General features: G+C 33.5%; 1 protein-coding gene across 1 annotated transcript in view; it reads left to right on the forward strand.

Moving 5' to 3' along the window:
* Zpld1 (zona pellucida like domain containing 1) overlaps positions 1-23,261 on the forward strand; it is a 40,832-nt gene that overhangs the window by 14,380 nt on the left and 3,191 nt on the right. Inside the window, exons 2-8 of the mRNA XM_010614578.1 lie at positions 3,974-4,194; positions 6,878-7,059; positions 8,020-8,092; positions 12,606-12,703; positions 13,922-14,002; positions 18,690-18,861; positions 20,137-20,245. Coding sequence (XP_010612880.1) covers positions 3,974-4,194; positions 6,878-7,059; positions 8,020-8,092; positions 12,606-12,703; positions 13,922-14,002; positions 18,690-18,861; positions 20,137-20,245 — 936 coding nt within the window. The remainder of the gene's footprint in view (positions 1-3,973; positions 4,195-6,877; positions 7,060-8,019; positions 8,093-12,605; positions 12,704-13,921; positions 14,003-18,689; positions 18,862-20,136; positions 20,246-23,261) is intronic.

Consider the following 23,261-nt stretch of genomic DNA (forward strand, 5'->3'; position numbering starts at 1 on the left):
TTTTATATATAGAAGTTACTATGATCTTACCTGTGCCTACCTCATCCCCTTTCATTTTTTCCTTTGCATTTCAATTCCTAATGAAAATAGAATTGTCTGGCTCCCAACCCAGCCTGAGCATATTTTATTATTCACATCACCCACTCTGTGTTATAAATTTTCTAGTTCTCTACTTAGCTAATGCCTCCAAACTAAAATCAAGGCCTTCTTCCCCCATGAGGCCATCCCTGGTCAGCTGATTTGGTCTAGATTAGCTTTCTCTGCCACGTCATAGGTCTCCCCACAGCCGTTCTGTCATGTGGGCCATGTTAATATGTCTAATAAACTGTAAAATACTTGAGAACAGGACTACACTTTTTCAATCCCTAGTATATTGTTCCAGCACATCCTGTAATTATAAAGTGTAAATACAGAGTGCATCAGTGAATATAACAGCTTCCCTGCCTTCTGGGAATGTCAGTTTATTGGACAAATATACAAAAGCACGTGTGATTTCAAAATAATATGACCGCAATAGACAAAGTAGCATTCTTTAGATTTGGGATCAGAGAAGTCTTTGGTGGAAAGAAATCAAATTTCAAGCCTGAGGCATGAGTAGGAATTGCTCAGGCAAGTCTTGTGCACAGAAGGAGCATTTAAAGCAGAAGAAAGCACTGATTTGAGATCTTAAGCTTAAAGCTGTGTCATGATTTTTAAATATTTACAGTACTTTATTGAGCAATAATTTCTATATAATAAGATGTACCACCTCTCAAAATACAGTATCAAAATTTAGTATTTGTATACATTTATGTGACCTCCACTCAGATCAAGACAGAGAACACTTTTATCTCTCCTCTAAATTTTTCCTGTGGCCTTCTCTAGAAAAATTTACTTCAGAAGGTAAGCAGTATTCTGACATCTATCTCTTACTGTGATTTTAGACAGTTGAAAGACACTTGGTTTAACAAATGTAAGGGGCAAGTGTGATAGTATTATAGGCAGCTAAATTAGATAGAAATTAATATACAGAAAGGGATTGGGCCCTCAAGGAGGTAAGCAGAAAAAATCAAGGCATCAAAGATTGTGGCTAGAGGTGCAAGATGGAGATGCAATAGCCAGGCCAGCATGACTCACTGAGGTCTAAACAGCAACTTGAGATTATACTTTAAGTTAGCACCACCTGGTCTGATGAGTCCAGACAGGCATCAGATGCCCAGGTGTGTGTCCAGAATATCTGGATCCATCCATTCAAAACTACCTTTGTGCTTTCCATGAATCCCTGCTATGCTACTTATTTCCCTGTAGGATCAATATTAGCTAAGAAGCTATACTTCTAAACCTATGGGTTGATGGCAGTTTGATTCATGTACCCACACTGTGACTTTGTTGTACAAACTACCTGCCACAAAAGGATTTGGTGGCTCTCCATTTTGGAGCCTTCCTGGAAATTCTGGAGCTATTCCTCCTCCCTATTCTTCCAATAAAACTCTTCTAACTTCCTCCTTTGGCCAGTGACTTCATTCCTCAATGTTCTGGGATACAAGTTTGGCATATTTGACGCCTAACAGGTGGGAAATTATGTTTTTTCTATATTAATAGAAAAGAGAGATGAGAATACAGAGGTAGCTAGGCCACAAAGTTCAAGATAGAGACTTTGGCATAGGTGAAATTAAAAATTGTTGAAGATCTTGGTAAGAAGCTGACATGATTGGATTAATGTATTAACAAGGAGGTTAAAAGTGGAAAATAAAAAGACCAGTGAAGAGGTTAATACAATATTCCAGGGTAAAGATGATGATGGCATGGGCCAAGAAATAACATGTAAGTGGAGAAAAAGTTGATATGTTTAAAATGCATTTTGAAGTTCATAGATATTTAATTAACATTTTTAAATTAACTTTCTCATTTTATTTTATTTGTTTATTTATTTATTTTTTTGGTACTGGGGATTGAACTCGGGTCCTTGCGCTTGCAAAGCAGCCCACTGAACCACTGAGGTAAATCCCCGGCCCCTAATTTTCTTATTTTAGAACATCATTTAGAAATTATGGTTGCATTAAAACAATTAATGTTGGTGAAAGCTATAGAGATAGTCCTTTAAATTTCAAAGTTATTTGTTATGTTTTATGTTGATAAAGTATGTTTTAATTAAGTCATTTCACTGTTTTATGTACAAAAGGAATATTATTTTTAATATTCTATAACACTAAGCCTATTCCTTGACTTTTGTACAGGAAAATATTTTCCATTTTTCTTTATACATAATTTTCATGATTTTAAAAATTACTACCCATCACAGAAATTTCTTATTGATCTATTGATATCTTTAAAATATGGCTCAGTTCTTAGCAAAAAAGCTGTATAGACAATAAATATTCCAAAGAGATATGCTATTGAATACTTCTATTCTTAAATTAAGACTGGGTTATTTAAGGAAATTTATTCTATGCTAAAAATCTTGAATTCCACTTACATATTTCTTAGGTGAACATCTTATTGTTTGCCAAAAATACATTTTATTTTGTCCAGTTTTCTTTTTTATGAACAATCAAGATAATTTTTCCAGATAGTATAATTAATTCTTTTTTGTTTCTGCATTTTGCAAATCTGATTCTTGTTTCAGATTTTTTGCTTCATTGGTGAGACAGGGTTAAAAAGTGGTGAGGTATTTTATTAGTTTCCCAGCACTTTCATAACAAAGTAACACAAAGAATGTGATTTAAAATAATAGAAACTTATTATCTCCTGGGTTAATTTAGAACAATTAAAACTTACTGTCTTAGAGATTTGGAGTCCAGAAATGAAGGCAGGCAGGGCCAAGCTTCCTCTGAGAGTCTGGGAGAACTTTGTCTTACCCCTTACTGCTGGTGGTGTGCCACGACAGTCTTGGGGTTCTTTGGTTCTGGGTGCATCACTCCAATCCTGTGTCTTCACCAGTGCTCTTGTGTGCTTGTCTCTTCACAGCATATTCCTTTTATAATACATTGGTCACATTTGAGTGGTGCCCACTCTGCTCCAGTATGAATTTTTCTTTTAACTAAATCTATAACAATTTCATTTCCAAATAAAGTCTTAAAGGAGAGAAATTAGGATTTCACCATATCTTTTTTTTTTTGTAAATTACCCACACTGATAAAGGAAAATCTCTGCCACTGGGGTGTTGCCTAGCAGCCAAATTCTCCATGTTCAGCATATATTTTCTTCATTATCTCTAGAAAATAATAGACACAAGAGAAGCTTGTTTGCATGAGAGTGCTCACTTCTACAGATCTAGGAGAACCTTTATCACTGATAAATCATACAGTCATGGAAAAACCTTGCAAATGATGTTTAACATTTATGTGCCTAGTTCATTCTTTTCGTGAGGCATGGATAGTCATTTGCAAAAATTTCTTTCAGAGTCTGCTACATATGTTAGTTTATAATACCAGCACATTATTTTTCATTCCCTTTCTCTAACGTGATTTAATATGTGCTCTATAGAATGAGATTCTGCTGGATGGCTTTTTTGTATACATCATCAATGAGTTAACATATACAAAAGTGCTTAACAATTTGATTTAGGGTGAATTTTGAAAACTGCTTCTTCCTTATAGTTGTGAAAATGTATCATTTACTGAGGTTTCCTCTAGACAAATCTGAATAATTCATTTACTCTGGTTCTGAGTTTCCTCAGCAACCTGTTATTTTCTACTTAATTCTATCATTCAACAGGACTTGACTGACGTATAATCCACTGAACAGCAGACACAAAGAAATAAAGGTGAACTATAATTTCTACATTCAAAAATGTCTCTCTAAATTACTAAGTCAAAGGCTGTTTTTCCTGGCCACTTTTCCTAATAATTTACACATATGATTATCATGTATTCAAATCTAGAAAATAATTTAGGCTAAACATATGATAAATGTATCAAGGAAAGTAAAAGTTTTTCATGTACTCTCTACTGTGCTTTTTGTGACCAACATTTGTGTCTTATTTTCATTTCAGCTGAGAGAGACATCAATGTCTACTGTGGGGTGCAGACCATTACGATGAAGATTAATTTTTGCACAGTCCTCTTCTCCGGTTATTCTGAAACAGATCTGGCCCTGAACGGAAGGCATGGGGATTCCCACTGCAGGGGATTCATCAATAACAACACCTTTCCAGCAGTGGTCATTTTCATCATCAATCTGAGCACCTTGGAGGGCTGTGGAAACAACTTAGTGGTAAGATTACTGTGGAATTGTGTTTTCATCTAGAGTCATAAATATATTTCAAAATATGAAGCCCAACCTATCTTTCAAGGAAAAAATTCCAGTAAAACTGGACAAGTTTTTGTCTTTTCCTTGTTTCAGGCCATACTATCCTCTGTGCTCCTGAACAACATTCTTTGTGTGAGTCACACTGACTCGAGCTTCTCTGCAGTTTATCACTTGCCATATTCTTTGGGTTTTTTACAGAATTATCTGATCTTACACGCAGTTCTAATGAGTTTGGCTGTGAACCACTTGGCAATTTTGCTTCAGTGACTTCATTCAGAAAGGAAGGTTAAAGATAACATGGAGAACTTGGAACTTCTTTCATGTTTGCCAATGACATCCACATCAGTGTTTTATATAGAAAAAAGTTGTCCATATTTCTGCTGTGAAGTTCTTCATTGTGTAGGACTGTCCTTTGCATTTTAAAATGTTTATTATAATCAGTCTTACCTATGAAATTCTAATAGTACATTCTCTCCAGTCTTTTAAAAAATTTAAACAGAGCTGTGAACATTTCCACTCTGAATGAGAACTATTAGTGACTATTCACTTATTTATTAATTCACTGAACCAAAAATAGAATTGAATAAGGAATTGATTCTCTGGGAATTTAAAGTAAATTCACATGATTACTTCAAGAGGGATGTTATTTGCACTGAAATTCACATAGTACTATATTTTATTTTGCTTGTTTATGTACAATCTTACTAGAAAATAATAGCAAACACAAAGAGATCTATGTGCATGACCACTTAGCACAGTGAAGGAGAAATTGGCTTCTATACCATTTATTAGTTACTATTTAGGACTAAAAGAGAAGACTTGCTGATTCGAAGGACATAGTTTCTAAGATCTGTTGGGAGCTAGAAGACAGGGAACGAGATTTACTTGAATTTCTGTCTTTATTTTTTCCCCAAAGGGCAGGTAGAATATTGTGCCCATGACCATTTTCATGCCCGAAGGTTGGGTATTGTTGATTCTTTTTATTAAAAATGTTTATTTATCTCTCTGAGTTGTGTGTAGAAAAGTTATGAAGTGGGCCTAAGGGAGAGGGAGGCAAGTTGATTATTGCATGCCTTGTTTCTTTGCAGAGGGAGGGAGTCAGTGTGGATCAGAGGTATTTCTCCTCCTCCTACAGTTCCCCAAAGCATTTTCTTGATGGATTTAAGTAAGCTTGCTTTGTTGCTGAGAAAATAATCCAGGAAAAAGCCAAGAAAAAGTGATTTTTTTCTCTCTGGGTGTATGCACTTTACCTTTTTAATGAAGCTGAATTACTCTAATATAGAAATTACTCTGTGTGTGTGTGTGTGTGTGTGTGTGTGTGTGTGTGTGTGTTCACAGATAGGATTGCTGTGCTTAGCTAGCAAGTCAGGCAAACAGTAAGAGGATGGAAAAATTTTCTTGTTTTTAATGTTTTTCCTCAGATGTCACCAGCTTTGAATCTGCTCCAAGGACATTCCTGCATGAGAAAAGCAGACTACTAGGTCACTGATTTAGAATACAAGTGTGATCATTTTCAAGGATACTTGCTCTATTTGTAATTTAGCTAAATAATCGCCTCAGCTTTGCCCATGTGCTCTTAGATTCATGAGTAGTTTTTTCTGCTGTTGAAAATTAAGTATTACAGGGATCAGCAATATCTGCTGAAAGTATTTATTGAACATTATATTGTTTATTATATTTAGTATGATGGGAAAAGATACCATGTACCTTCTCCATTTCATGAGTCAGGAACATTTATTGATTATTCCTTTTATGGTAGTTCATCAATTTTAGTAGGATCAAAAAAATCCAATGAAAGCTAAACAGTTTCAAAGAAAGATAAACATAGATAACATTTTCCCCTAACTTCCAAGAGTTCATAATTCCCCTGAAACTCACCTATGAAATATTTTACCCAGGAAGAGAATGAGAACCTCCACGATTTACATAAGATGACCTGAGAAGACCAATTCTCAGGCAAATTTGTGACTCATTTTTTGTTCAAAACTCATTTTTGAAGTCATGATGCCAGCGCTGTGTTGAAGATGTGAAAGTGAACTAAGACAAGACATTCTCTGCCCATGGAGAACCCTGATGCTGGCTGAAAGAACTACCAAGGGACCAGATGGCTCCTGTGCCATACATTTTGCTTTCATATGTGAATCATTCCATGATGGAGGCCCTGGGGGAAGCTAACCAGGGAAGATGAGCTTCTATGAAAGAGTAACAGGTATTACGGTGAAATAAGGAGAGAGGTAGCTGATGAAGGATGCAAAATGTGCCTGGGGCTAGGAGCACTGATGTCAAGGGTAGTGACCCGGAGATATCGAACAGTGTGGAACAGTGGTGAGAGTAATAGGAATCTGTTAAGCCATGACAGTAATCTTGACATTATTGATAAGTATTTTGGATTTACTTATTGTAATTCTCTGAAGATATTGTCTTTCTTTTACTTGTGAAATATGTGTATGTCTTTAAAATATTGTTTCATTTAATTATAGACATATAATTACTTAAAAACAACATCATGTGTGTATAATTCCAAAACTGCCATGTTATAATGGAATCAGAACCAAAAGGTGATCTGTATAATGCTATATTTACATATAAAGTGCCTGGATTTTTATATAGCCATTTAATCATTGAGCTTGATCTATTATTCTAACAGGTATCCACAATTCCTGGAGTAAGTTCTTATGGAAATACAACTTCAGTACAAATAGGAAATATTTCAGGATACATTGATACTCCAGACCCACCAACAATCATCAGTTATTTACCTGGGCTTCTTTACAAATTTAGCTGTAGTTATCCACTGGAATACCTGGTTAATAACACCCAACTTGCTTCGTAAGTTCATGTTTTATTCTTGCTTTCTCTCATATCCTTATTTTTGAGTCCTTTTTGTTTTTAAGGCATTTATAATAATAGCAGGATTTGTTGAAAATAGCTGAACTCAAACAATGTACTAGAAACCATATTACTTTTGGCGCTATATATGTATGCATTTATGTATGTATGTATGTATGTATGCATGTCTACCCTCTATGTGTAATTCTACCTACCTATATGTCTGTGTTGGCTTTTATTTTTCCTTTGCCCTAAAATTGGGATGCTCAAGTAGTTCTGAAGGCTTTCTTTCTAGTGTGCAGGGAATTTTGATGACTACATTGCTGGCCCTGCCTATTTCTTCCTGCTTTATGCTCTCATGTTGGACTTCACTACTCCAGACTCCAGGAAGTCTCCAAGACTTCTGCAGATGTGTATGGATGGGTGCCTGATACTCTTGGAAAGTAACCCAGGAGCTCTAGACATGGACTGAGGTCATTGTTTATAGTCATATTTTCACTTACTATTTCCAAAGTACAAACATACTTCAAGACATGGCTATATCCACATCATAATACAGTCACTTGAATTTGTCAGATATTTTTCACAAAATGGGGTGAGTGTATGGAAACCTTCCCTTTCCAATGTTAGGATTCGCTATTATGAAGTCCTAGTTATTATTGAATCTTGCTTTCAAGGTAACATGGAGGATCTATTCTGTTTCTGTTCAAAAAATGGATATAGCTGATCATAACAGCAAAGCAATAACTACTTCGGTTGAAAGCAAAATGATGGGGAAAATGTGAAAATAAAATTTAATTTTTTATTATTTATCTATTTGGTGATTTTAAATAATATACCTACTATAGGTCTAGTAAAAAGTATGCCAGGTTTTTATTGCCTGAAATATAACATTTAGAAATAACTACAAATTTAACTTAAAATCTCATCAGTGCTTTCCCTCTTGTCAATCTGTTTTAGGTCCTCAGCTGCTATTTCTGTGAGAGAGAACAATGGAACATTTGTCAGCACTTTGAACCTGCTCCTGTACAATGTGAGTAGATGGGTGAAAGATGTTATTTTCCCTTTCATTGTTGTGAGGATCCATTTATGGGGATGGCTTTCATATAAAAATCTACTGAAAGTCATGTTAACCCTGTTATACTTTGGTAACATTTATCCATCTTTCCTACCACTTTCATGTATCTTAGTCATAAAGTTAACTATAGACTCCATTAAATTTTTGAAAAGTTGATACATGATTTAAATTTTATATCAGGAAAGTGATTCAGTAATAATTACTCCAAGTGTCTATTTACGTTTACTTATGTATATTTATGTATAGTTTTTGTGTACAGCTGTGGATGGGGTCAGATTTGGGGAATAACATCTTTGTGATATAAAGCTATGGAAAGTCCAAATGATACTTCATTTGGAGGTTTCCTTGGTGATGAATATGTTAATGTTTTCAATATGAGTTTGGCTAATGATAGTTTTTTTGTTGTTGTTTGTTTGATTTTTGTTTTTTGTTTTTTTGGCACCAAGGTTTGAACTTGGGACTTTGCGCTTGCAAAGCAGGCAGCAGAACCACTGAGCTAAATCCCCAGCCCTAGGCTAATGACAATTTATTCACAACTGAAATCATTTGGATTGACAGCAGAGCATTGTTTAAACTTTTGTCATGTAAATATCAACGGTGGAGCAAAATGTGAAAAATACATAGATTACTATTTATAACTGTAACATTAATCCCCCAAATGATATTTTCATGTTGATTAAAATTTTTTATTCATCCATTTTAAATGCCTCATTTAAATATCATTTTTTCAATCTATCAACCAACATTTTTGTAAATTATGAATCTGATTTTTGCATTATTATTCATGTCATCATGGCATTGAGTTATAATTCATGCAACTGATTTAAAAGTCAGTGCTTTATACTTTGAATATAATGAGCTATAAATATTGTAGTAGGACATTTTCCAAAGACATTTAAAAAATCATGTTTATAAGTTTTGTAGTCTGACACCACAGAGTTCTAAACAACAAATTAAAATATGTTGGAATGAAGATTTCCTTTCTGTCATTTCTAAACTTTCTCCTGCAAAGAGAAGCTGCCAAGTTACTTGGTTGTATAATAATCAGCAAATATGTGTGAATATTTTTCCCAAAACAGCCAGATATTTCTTATTGTTGTGAAAGTATTTAGATAAATAACTTAAAATAATAATATGTAAATAACTTAAAATTAGAAAGATTGCAAACTCTATCCATTAACTTATATTTGAAACTTTCTGAGGGAGAACTGAGGTAAACCATTTAGAGTCAGTATTATTTATGGTAATTGAGACAAAGGTGAGATTCCCATGTCAACATGGGATTTAATGATGCTTTATTTTCTGTGAAATTAAACCATTTTCTTTCTGGAAAAGAAGAAAAATGAAAATTCAAAATTGCAGCATTGAGGACATTTGTTGTTAAAGTCTTCATTTACCATTAGAAATGGGATTGTAGCCTGGTTGTTGACACTGACATACCCTCACAGAGTTCTTTGAACTCTGATGCTAAATAAAAGCTTATAATTTAATACTGATTTTAATATTTTGATTCTGTTGTAAAGGTAACCAATTTTTAAATATCAGACCCTAAGTGAAATAGGTGGTGCTAGCATTCTTCTCATTTTAATCAGTTTGCAAAAAATGTATTATTGGTGATTGAATTAAGGAGCTAAATCAAAATTTAAAAGCTCCTTACTAACAAGGCATAATAAAATTAAAAAAAAATTTGCTACAGAGTGGCTTTAAATTTTAAAAAAGTTAACATATTTAATTTTTAGAGTAATTTTAGGTTTATAAAAATCATAAAAAAGTGTAGTGTTCTTATATACCTTCTTATACCTGTGCATATTTTCATCTATTATTTGTATTGTATTTATGTGAAATAAGTGTTACAATTGATGAACCAGTGTTGATATATTATTGTTAACTAAAGAGCATAGCTTGTATTTAGTTCATTCTCTTGTACTTTCTATGAACCTAAACAATCATAATAACATACATCCATCATTATTGTGCAACACAGAATTTTGAGTGCTCCAAATTAGTTTTTAATGTGGTGCTATCATACTACTTTTCAAGACATTAAAAATTACTAATTCGCACTACAAACAATTTGGTAAAGTTTGACAAATTTATTACAAATATATTATCATTTCTTTGAACAACAACATTTAGTTACCCAAATGTAATTTTATTGTGGTATTTACAATTAAATACTATTTTACACCATTAGGGGCTACATTTTCTCTTATTTTTTCCATTAGGTTTATTGGTACATTTTAGGTATACAGTACAGTTACATTCATTAGGAGGATCTTGTACCTTTACATGATGTTATCTTGGTTCTTATTTTTCCCCATTCCCCTGCCCTCCTTTTATCCCTCCACCTATATTTTTCTCTTTTGCATGCAGAGGAGTGAAGTGAAGTTTTATTAAATTTTGCAGACTTATTTTCTGATTTGTCATTTGGAAGAGAAATGTCCTTGATTTAAATGTAGCATAATATTTTATTTTATTTATATGAGGATACAATAAATGTACTCAGAAAAATTATATTGATTAAAAACAGTAATTTTATCAATGAAAGTTTCATATATTAAAATCATTCTAAGTTGAATTGTGACCTAATTTCTGTGTAATGTAAAAATAACAGTTTCATCCTCTGTGAAAATGGAAATTGAAGGTGCCTTTGCGTTTTTGAATTATATCTAAATGCTGTGTTTAGCCTCTTCTGAGCTGGTACAGAAGTAGCAGATCTGCAAAGTGGTTGTGGAAATTATGCATATATTTTAAAAATTGGAGAAATAAAGGTGTAGGGAAGGTGGGATGGGTAGGGGAAGGTCAAAAAGGGAAAAGAAAAAAATGTGAGATAATGAAAAGATGGAAATAAAGTGTTTGTAGATCGGGAGGGGAGGAGGGGGTGAAGGGAGGGCAGGGGTAAGGGGAAAAAATGAGAATCAAGACTTGTCATGTAGAGGTACAAGATCCCAACAATGAATGTAACTGTACTGTATCCCTAAAATGTACCAATAAACTCAATTAAAGCTGAAAAATAAAAAAAAATTGGAGAAAAACTAAAATAAAATTGATCTTAGGATCTATACAGCACTGACAAGAGTAAAGGAAGCTATGCCAGAATTACCTCTTAGAAAGAATCTCAGGAGGAAAACATTGATGACTAATGATGAAACACAATTGGGTCATATATCATTTTCAAATGACTTAGCTATGTATTACTCATAAGGAAAGGAGATATTCTTCTGGGTAATATCAATACAAATATGAAAGAGCAGCTAGTTAGTAAAATTTAGTTTTCTTGGGGACATTGGGAAAAGGAACAAAGAAGACTTTAAAATATTACACATTGTTAGAATAACATCATTCATAACAGAAAAATAGAACATAGTTAGAAATACAGAAAATAATAGAAAAGGGTAAAAGTTTCTATGTATAGCATATAATCCATTATTTATCTGGTTATATTTGAAAATGAAATTCTCCACATAATATAATTTTTTTCAGAAGTAAAGTAGCCAAACTGTTATTGTTTTAATTTTAAAAATTCAAAATACTTTTATTTCTTTCCAGCCTTCTAAATAAAGTAGTCTCCAAATCTTGCCTGTGTCTTTGGTGACTTTAAAACTTCTTAATGACCATTATTAATGTTGTTTTCTTACAAAACTTTAGAGGCACAAAATTTGGGCAGTGGGGAAACAAACTTCTAGTGAGGCAAACAACTTGCCTTCTTAAATTTTGAGCATTTTTCTTTTTGTATTCTATATTATTTTCTGCATTTTTCTTCACTTTCAGATTATAACGCTCATTTAATCTTGCTAGTTTAAAGTACTGTAGATTGGGAGTGCTGTATTTAAACTCTTTAGAATTGGTCTAAATGAAGGGCCAGGAGATTAAAATGAAGCCCATTTTATAAGTGACCGCCAAGGAATTTTGTGCCAAACTCTGTGGCATGTGTTTTGGCAATTCTGAGAATGTGTTCAACTTTTTTTTTCTTAAGATTTCAATTACATTTTGGTAATTTCAAGTTACTAGATAATGACTTTGGGTGAGTGAAAAATCACTAAAAGTGTAAGACTTAACACTCCAACAGTAAAGAGTTCAAATTGAAATCAATTTTATTTAAACAATCTGAATATTAGCACTAATATAATTTAATAAATGAGATATTAATTTAAATAAACTGAACACTGGCTACTGAATATTAAGCAAACTGAATATTAGCCACTAACCATTGAAAATAAATTAAATTGTGACTATTAACAAGTATGTAAAGGAAAATATTTATCAACAAATCAATTTGCTACAAGGATATGGTTTAAGAGAAGTTAGGCTAGAAACCAGAGGATTAAATAAAATCTTTTGGGAGTTAATTATGTATATTTATGTCGATTTACCTGCTCTTTTTTTTGGTAAACACTGTAGTAGGTGGTAAATATGGTTTTTTTTTGGAAGGCAATGATAGATTAATTGTTTATTATTTCATCACTAGGATTCAACCTACAGTGAACAGTTAATTATTCCAAGTATAGGATTACCTTTGAAAACCAAAGTATTTGCAGCTGTACAAGCTACTAATCTGGATGGCAGGTATTTTCAAATTATTATATTTTGCTGACTCAGACATTTAAATCTCCTAAGTCATAAAGTTAGAGCATTCATTTTTAAATTCAATTTGAAAAACACTCTCATTACTGCACCTTTTAGGCATACTGATAAAAAGAAAAACAAAAATTTACAAAATTTAAGGGCTGGCACTCATTTTATGTCACTAATTGGAGAATAACAAGTCTTCCAATAGTGAAGACATGGGGAGATTTTTTTGAGATGCCCAGAATGTTCTATCTCTTGATCAGAAAGACGATTAATCGTATATACTAGTCATTTTTAACACTTTTGATTTGTGCATTTTTCTGTATGTATATTACTATTTAGTAAAAAAATAAATAATAGTTTTCATAAGGAAGTGGACCAAAATTATATCTATGAATATTCAGAAACGTATCTGGAAAGAACAAAATCAATTTAGTTTTCTATAATCCTTAAAAAATTTAGAGTGACCAAAACAGAAGTGAAATGCAAAAGTTGAAGGTCCAATCTTGCTTTATAAAATATGTGTAAATTGTTTTGGGGGGTCTTATATGTTACCATTAAACTTTGCATGGTGAGGAGATTTATATATTCTAGAATTTGGGTTCTGTTTTACCTTCTCTTTCTCTGTAATCAATGTTGTATGTGACTCTTTAAAAATGCCTTAGTAAACACAGGATTTTTTCATATTCTTGGCATTCACAACCAGAGCTGAAGGAAGCCATGTATAAACCTAGGTCCCGTCTGGCCTTAGGGAGGAAAGCTGTGTATTTGCCTCACGGCTTTCTTTTTCCTCACAAAGTGCCTAATGAGGACTCCCACCCTCACTGAGGCCAGTGTGTAATTTGCACACTTCCCCTGTGCTAGAGACAGCAACTTCTGGAAACAAAGGAACATCATTTATAATGAAGCATACAAGCACTTATGCAGCCTATTTTGTGGTATTTTTTTTCTTCAGACTTTGACCATTTATTTACCTTTTACACAATTTTAGTTGTGGCATTAGCCTTAGCCCCCACATGTGGGGATGAGAATTAGTTGCACATCTTTAAACATGTCCTTTTTAGGAAAAAAAAATAATAAATGAGAAGCTTCTGCAAATAAGTAATAAAAATAAACATCATGTGATAACAAGTTTGTCAACATTTACATCCTCTGGACTAATAACCAATATTCAAAAGGGGACTGAGTTTAGATTCTGTTTATCTCTCTCCGCAGATGGAATGTCTTAATGGATTATTGCTACACAACCCCATCAGGGAATCCAAATGATGATATTCGATATGATCTCTTCCTTAGGTAAGTGTCTAAATCTTGTATTGATACCAAAGACCTAGTTGTAGACAACTGAAATGGAAAATCTAGATTAGATAAATTATAAGGCATTACTGTGGGTTTCAAATTTAAAGTTTTACATTTTGAATCTTTAGTTCTTGTACAGTTAAGAAAGTTTTCAACACAAAATGCTGGTAAGGTTTTTGTTGAATGAGAGCTCTAACTCTGTTATGTTCACTAAGATGTTTTATTCATGTTTAGAAGATATCAAACTATTTCACTATCTTAGGAAAGAATAGTTAGGGCATTATTAGTAGTAAGAGAAAGGTGGTGGGAAGGCACTATTTATCTGCAGCTAGCCCATCTCATCATCTGTTCAAAGGAGAGTAAAATTAAAGTACTCGTCTCTATAATTTAGACCCCCAAATGCTTTTGATCATTTATCAGTATTTAATATGAAAGTATAATTTAGCCTCCAACTGCTTTTTTTAAAAAATCAGAGCCATAACTTCAAGTTCATTCTCCAACAGACAGTGATAGAGTGAATGTAATCTACATTTGGGGAAAGGGGACATTGATCATAAAACCATTCAATCATTCTAGTTCCCTTTCAGCATTTTTATCTGACAGTAGAAAAGACTTGAAAGCCAAGCAATGTCTAATAATCATACGTGCAAAATGTAGTTGGCTCATATCATTGCAGCTTATTGACACAGGTTGGGAACAATATAATGGGAAGCCAAAGGAATGTGTTTTATCAGCTAGTCAAAGTTAAGATGATGTTCAAAGGATGTGGTCAAAATGGAAATATATATTCTATTGCTGGAAGTGTTCATCTAGGCAAATATGGGGGGAAATGTGAGTACATATCACATTTTAAAACATTTCATATTGTTTCATCTCATTTTTATAATTTGAGAAGTATATTTTAGAATATTTATGATGTTCTAGTCTATTGGTGTTATTTAATATAGTAAAACATGGGAACACATTGTACATTCAGCAGTTAGAAAAAAAGTGAGGAACCAGTATAATGAGATTCTCACAGATGGCAGAATCCTGTAGTTATTTATTTAATGGAAAAATGGTCTATTTTTATTTTGTATTCTCTCTTTTTGTCTTTTTTGTTCTTATAGCCTTAAAAATATATATCTATTTAATATTTAAGTATATTAAACTACAAAAGGAAAGAATCAGTATATACAATTGTATATACAATGGGCCTCCATTTATATGATAGAAAAGACAGTAAGAAAAAAACACCAAAATGTTCTCGATGGTTGTCTACGTATGGTAAAATTATGTATCATTGTGTTTTGACATTTTTTTCTGTTTGACAAAATTTCTACAATGATCAAATATTGTGAATCTGTAACGTGATCTTCAGACTTCTAATATGAATATGATGGTGGCTTAATTCTGAAACTTTTCTGTTTTCTTAGAGGAAAATTTGAAAATTAGAACATAAAACAAACAAATGAAACAATGACCCCCACCCAAAGTCCTGCAAAATATCATTTTCTTTTTCTGAATCTAGGCAGAAAACATATCCAAATTATGAGACAGTGTTGATAAAAGCAATCAAGAGAAGGAAAACATGGTACAGGAGGCAGTGTGGGAAAAAATGGTAGAAATGGAAGAAAACTGGATGCTGAGAGGTCCTAGTGGTGACAGATTCCATAAGGCACAGCTGCAAGGAAAGGGTGGCTCTTTGAGTGGAAGTTGCTAGGAGCAGGGATGGGATCAGCCACCAGGGCTGGAGAATATGCAAAATGGAGGGGTAGCTTGTGTCCCAAAAGTTCAGAAAGGTAGAGAATATTGCTGTACAGTTGGTACACAGCTATCCAGTTTGTCTTTCACTGTGAAACAGAAGGAGCCCTGGATTTGAGGGAAATCTTGAGAAAGTTCATTACCATCCCCCAGTTGCCATGGGAGTTTCCTGAAATTTACAGATTTAGGGAAATTAAAAATTTTCAAATATGAATATTGAACAAATACAGTCATTCCCTGCAGTGTTTCAATTAAGTAAAGAAAAATATTGCAAATGAAAGAAAAAATAATTTTAAAGATGAACTAAATTCACCAGGAAAAGTACATTGTCATAAAACAGATGAATTTGTACTTGAATATTTCAATACTAATTTTAAGATTAAAAAAAGAAAGACATAATTAGCTACAATTGAAGAAAGTATGAACACAGCAGGAAGCACAGCATGAGACATGGAAGACAAAAATAAGAAGTACAAATATAAAGGAAAAGTTAAAAGGGATAAAAATCAAAATGATAGAGAAAGGGTAGGTGAACAAAATTTAATATATTTATAATATGCATAATTAAAATCTTAAATGAAAGCACAGTAATAAAAATTAATAAGATAATTTCCTATATTTCTTTATTTTATTATTATTATTATTTTTTGATATGGGGATTGAACATGGGTCCTTGCGCTTGCAAAGCAGGCCACTGAACTGCTGAGCTAAATCCCTGGCCCTGTAATTTCCTATATTTAAAGAAAAAAATCTTACCTTCACATGGTGAAAAGGTACTTTGGATAAAATGAAGATTTCAGAAAGTTGAAAGTAGAGGAAATTAGAAAAGACAGAAATGCAATAAAAACTGGAGAATTAACCTCTCTGGAAACTGAACTCTGGTGGTCAACCATTAAGTACACACAAGATCTAAATGATATGATCATAAAGTGCTTGTAGATGGGCAGGGAAAGAGGCGGTGAAGGGAGGGCAGGGGTAAGGGGAAAAAATGAGAATCAAGACTTGTCATGTAGAGGTACAAGATCTCAACAATGAATGTAACTGTACTGTATCCCTAAAATGTACCAATAAATTCAATTAAAGCTGAAAAAAAATAAATAAAAAAATAAATGATACGATCAATAATTTATATATTGAGAAATAGAAATTTATAATAATGTCAGAAAACAAAATGCCTTTACCACTTTGAAATTTAAAAACACCTAACATTTGTATAAAAAATTGAATATAAATCAAAACCTGTGATCAAGTAATTAACCCTACTTTCACTTAATTTGAAAAAATAGGACAATTATAAACTAATGTAATAAAGAAAAACAGATAAGCCATAAAATACAGAAAGACAAGTGGGAAATAAACATGGAAATGAGGAGGATATGATCTTTCTTTATGTCACAGAAAAAACTCTACAATTATTAAAGGAATGTGATATTGTGCAAGAATATATACATGAATAAAAGAATAGTAAGTCAAGAAATAGATCTCAAAACATGCAAAAATGTAGTATCTGATAGACTATAGAACCACGAATCAGTGGGATAAGCAGATTTTTAATTAGAGCACTGGATAATTTATAAGAGATAAAAGAGTGTGGGCTGTATATGTCACTCAATATAAAATAATAAACTCTAACTTTATTACTAATTTAAATGTAAAAAGTACAGTATTAGAAATGGAATGAAAGAATTTGAAAAATGCCTTTAAAACTTTAAAGCCAAATGACAAAGTAAAAAGACTTAGAATTGACATAGTAAAGCAGGCACTACTCTTCCTACTATATGAGAACCTGTAAGAATCAGAGAGAAGGCCAGTAGCAGAGAAGGCCTGACAGTATTTGAACCAAACACTTTTCAGGAAGGCAACAAATGGCTCCAAAGTGGAAGAAAAGAGACACAAACTCATTCACACTAAGACAAATGTAAACTGAAATATATGGTGATGGTTTCTTTTTATTATCAAATATGAAACAAACCAAAATTTTATCAATACATTTTGTTGATGAAACTCTGAAAAATAAGGATTGTTTTTACAAACTGCTGGCAAAGTCTAAAATGGCAAAATTTATAGCAAGCAATGAGGCAATTGCTATTAAACGATCTCAGAGGCATATTTTTGACATTTTGCACACATTAAAACATATATTCTGTTCAAAATTTTTCTTTTTGTTTTAAAAGACTGATTAGATAAATGAAAGTATACATAAAACAGAAAATTGACTAAATAAACCCTAGCACATTGCTCTGTAAAAAGAATGAGAAGACTGTCTAGATGTTAACATAGAGTGATAGGATATGTTGCCAACATTTTAAGAAAATATCATTTGTTTAAGGAGGAGGGAACATCTTCATATTCATATGAATTCATGATATGCATAAGAATATCTTCTTATGTTTCTATTTTCATGTGTCATGGGAAAATGAAAAAATAAGATAATCAGTTTTGAAAGATGTGGACAAAGATGGGAGGGAAACTTTTCACCGTATATATTTTATATTATTTGAGTTTGTTGAATCCTATGAGAGTTCAGTGGTACCTAGATTCGGAGTTGTGTTTGTGAACAATTTGATTCCCAAACAGAAGTACTTGGCAAAATTTTCTTTTTGTTTGTGTACTCTGCATCAGGTGACAAACATGAAGTAGGCCATCTTTTCCAGAATCATGGAATGAATTAAGTTCATGACTGAGTACCACTGTATGATTCTCCTAAATTTGATGGGGATATTTTATTCATAAACTAATCTGATAAATTGTATCATCCAGGTTACTCCTCTCATAACTCATATCTATTGAATTAACTTATGCTATTATGAAATATCTGTAAGACATGGTTCTCTTAGTTCAAAATGTAATCAAGTGTCCTTAATACTATGGAATATTTTGAAAGACTCAGTAGACTGGTACTTTCCAATGACGTGCTGTTTTCACATTCCCTAAAATGCAGCTGTGACAAAGATCCTCAGACCACTGTCATTGAAAATGGCAGAAGTCAGCGAGGCCGGTTTTCATTTGAGGTGTTCCGATTTGTGAAGCACAAAAATCAGAAGATGTCCACCGTTTTCCTGCACTGTGTCACCAAGCTCTGCAGAGCTGATGACTGCCCCTTCCTTATGCCAGTATGTTTTAAAACCACTTTATTCTAAATTGTTGAATTGGCCTAAGCTGACAGGTTATCAAAGGTCAAGAGCTAATTTCTATGTAGGTTAAATGGTTTAAAAGAGAATGTATTGCTTCATGTAGTAAAGATCTATTGAATGCCTATCTTTTTCCAACCATTATATGGGGGATATAGAGATGAAATAATCATAAATTCTGAATTCAATTAGCCTGTATTTTACTGTCATGTCTTATGGTACATATAAGAAAAATGTATGTATTGTAGTAGGAGGCAGCGTTCACCATCATGAGAAAGATGGAGAAGGGAGATTGAAACAATTGATGGAATGAGCCCTAGCTGTGACTTTGAAGATGGATATATCCCATAGGGGTAAAGTCAGGAGTGTGAGACACACTCCATATCAAGGATGTTCAGTGTCTACAGCTACATAAAATGGTGTGAGCAGAGCAGAGGAGGATGGGAAACCCAGGGGTTGGACTGAGCCAGTGCTAGAAGTTAAGATTGTTGCCAGATGACCCAGGAATATTTTGGATTAAAAGTAAAAACTCTAGGGGCTGGGGATTTAGCTCAGTGGTTCTGCAGCCTTCCTTGTAAGTGCAAAGACCCACGTTTGATCCCAGTACAAAAAAAAAAAAAAAAAAAAAAAAAAAGGAAAAATCTAGGAGAGGTATGGATCTTTAGCCACTATCAAATAATAGATCCAGTTAGTAATGAATAAAAAAAAAAGTTCTAAAATTCTGTTCTGACATTCCCCCAGGGTTACATCAATATTAGCAAAAACAATGCAAGCCTTTTTATTTGAAGTAGCTTTAATATATTTATATTTTTGCTCTGCTCATGCATAAAGAGGAAGCTTTTTCTTCACACTCACAGATCTCTTTCATCTTAACTAGCTCTATCAGATGGAGGTAAATGGAGGATCCACATTACTGTGAGTGTGCTGACCGATATTTTGGGGAAGAATTTATTAAAGGCTTGAGAGAAATAAAAGTAGAAAAATTTGATAAACACAGCTCTTTTTAGAAGAGCTATTGAGCTATGTAAATTAACGAAGCAGTACACAATTATAGCAGGAGGAAATAAGAAATGTGGCCCAAGCCGGGATAAGAAACACTGTAGCATTTATATGCTAAGTAATTAAATAAATGCACAGAAGGAAATGAATAAAATTGAACATGTGGTGTCTCTTCCAAAAGAATCTGCTTTCCAAATGGCTATAAAGAAACAATTTTGTGCTACTGTGGAATTTCATTTGTTTTCATTAACACCTCAGATTTGTGGCCACAGAGAAAGGAGAGATGCAGAAAAGAGGACCACTTGGAGCCCCCAAAGCACTTCTGGAAACGCAGTCCTCTCTGCTGGTCCCATCATTACTCGGAGCGGTAGGAGTGCTCTTTGTTTTATATGTAGTAATAGATGGTTCCAAAATGGCTCATCACTTGGCTTCTAAAGAGAACTGAAAGTTGTTCCTAAACAGTGAGACAAGACAAACTGCTAAACAACTTAAATCTCACATTAGTTTCCTGTTTGCTCAACTTTTACACAAAGGATATACATTTCCCTTTACACACACACGCGCACACACACACACACACGCACGCACACACACACACACCCTGGGCTGTTACACATTGCTCTCCTCTTCCTGTCCTACTCTCTTCCTTGACCAGTCACCCACATGGGCTGTGCCCACTGACTCTTTCTCCACCTGGTTTCTGGATGGCTCTGTCAGCACAGGGATGGCCAGAAATGTGAAGTCCGTGCTGTGCCTGCATTCTGAAACTACGATTTCTGAGTTCTTCCCTTAATCCATTGCCCGGGGAACTTGACTTTCTCTGGTGAATTCCCCACATCTTTTTAAGTAATTCCAATAAACATTTCTGAACTTGCCCAGTGTGAGTGCCATTTGTTTTCTTCCAGAACCCTATACTGCCTGTCTCTATCCAGTGAACTCATTTATGTAGCAAATGGACACAACTATTTATACCTATATATTCTCCTATATATAATATGTGTGCATACACATGCCCATACTTACCCACACACACTACAAAGGGTGATTTAAGTCAGTGTGCACCCACAAACATCCAGAGGTGTTTGTGTAAACTCTGAAATGGAACTTGGAAAAGCTAGTTTTAGGTCTACCTTTTGTTCTAACAAGGCATGAGATAAGGGTTTTTAGTTCACTACTCTGGGCAAGGGATTCTTCATGTTTAAAATGGGGGATTTTTGCAAAGTCTGATTCAAGATTCTTTCTAATTCTGTGTTTTGAATTTGTCTACAAAACAGAAGACATATTCTGGTTTAGAGTATATACTAATAATATTTTCTCCACTTTATTTTAGCTGTAAGGCTCTTCTTATTATCTTCATTTTAATTTTCTTCACTTTTTTACCTATGCTGCTTGTAAAAAGCAAGTTTTCCCAAAATAGGCAAATGATAAGCTAAACAGTAGTTTTGCCTAAACAGTAAAGATGATTGCTTTAATTACTTACCTCCTTATATTTATGTAGACGTAGCATTGTTTTAAAAGATACTAATAGGCCCTTAAAATAATACCAAAATTTATTAAATATGAAATTTAAAAATTAGTCCCCAGTCCCTATAGATTTACTCTTAAGGTTTGAAATGACCTTATGGGGTTTTTTGTAAATCCCAATTCTTAACTCTTTGGAGCTGTAAGAAATTTCTTGTAGAATTACATGGGATAGAAATTAAATTCTTTTTTTTTTTCTTTTTATACTGGGGATTGAACTAGGGACCTTTTGCTTCTGAGGCAGGTGGCAGCATCACTGAGCTAAATCCCTGGCCCAAAATTCAGTTCTTATTGCCAGTAATTAGGAATGCTTTCTTAGGGGGCACATCTAGAGTCAGTTTGTTTTAAAACCTTGAAAAAGACATCTTTTGTCCATCTTAGGTAAATGTCTTTTCTTTCTTAATAACCTCCTTGCCTTCTTCTTTTTTTTTTTTTTTTTTTTTTTTTTTTTTTTTTTTTTGCTACCGGGGATAGAACTTGGATCCTTGAGCTTGCGAAGCAGGCCACTGAACCACTGAGCTAAATCCCAGGCCCTTCTTGCCTTCTTCTTACCTGGGCCAAACCAAATTTAAATATTACAAGTTCTGAGTAATTATTGTAAGATATTTTTTTCTTAAAAAGGACAAAACATTTCTAAGAGTCTCAGATCTCATAGAAGATTATTAACTAGAAATCTTTAACTCTAGCATAGCTAGCCAGTTTTCTAGGTCTATAGTTTTCACCCATCTCATATCCAGTGGCCCAAAATATCTGTGCTAAAACCTCAAAGAGCTGTTTCTTTCTTTATCATTTCTGACCTGAAGGAGTCACTTATTCCTTAGCACACTTGAGCTGTCTCTGCATCACATCAGGTCTCTCCACCAGTAAAGGCCCTGACCCATCAAGTTTCAGCCTTCTGGACTGCCTTGGGTTGCTCACTCTCTCTGGATTTATTGTTGTGTTAAGTAGCAGTAGGGTATTCACTTTTTGGTGATCATGGTGGCCTCATTGCTTAGAGGTTCACATATAACCATATTTACATTGTAGAACTATAATGTACATACATTTACTTTAATTCCACATGAACACATAACTCAGAACTCATACCAGGTCTACCCACAGGTAAGTCTATGTGAGTGTAACATTCAGCTTATTGACGAGGCTACCCTCTTTCTTTTGCATATATATATATGTATATATAATTAGTTAGTTAGTTTAGATCAGCTAGAACTTATCTCTCCATGCCCTGTGGCTGATTTTATATAGACAAGTCCATACCAGGCTTGATTTTCTGTCTTTGAAGTTCTCTGACACTTAAAAGTTTCGTTCTTTTTGTTCATTAAAACACTCCTTATCCATATACATCTAGCTTAGCTCATTTAATAAATTGTCACACCTCCTGATTTGCTTTTATTTTAATGAAGTCAAAATCTATTTTGGTTATTTCTCATCAACTATTTCAATCCTTTTGTTGACTTAGGAAATAGTCAAATTTTTCAAAACACAAAATCCTCAAAATTACTAGTGTTATTTAAAGTTCCCAAATGTTAAAACTGCTGAGGTGGAAAATGCCTATAAGCTGCAATTCTGGCATAAACACTTGGAAATAATAAATTCTAGTTGTTTTGTTAATATAAATTTCTTTATAGAAGCCCAAGCCAAATCTTGTCAAGTGGTATCATTCAGTTTTGTCGGTAGTTAATAATTCCTGTGAACATATTTATTTAGCCCATGCTTGAGACAGGTACTTTACCAAGAACTGGGCCACACATTTTCCCTTCAGGGACTTTAGAGTTCAGAAATAAAGTATTACTAAACATAACACATTGTAAAGTAGAAAGTTTAGAGGTAAACTTTTTTACATGATGAGTAAAGATTTTTTG

This window comes from Fukomys damarensis, unplaced genomic scaffold (genome assembly GCF_012274545.1).
Source record: "Fukomys damarensis isolate Sample0158 unplaced genomic scaffold, DMR_v1.0_HiC HiC_scaffold_24, whole genome shotgun sequence".
Taxonomy (NCBI): domain Eukaryota; kingdom Metazoa; phylum Chordata; class Mammalia; order Rodentia; family Bathyergidae; genus Fukomys; species Fukomys damarensis.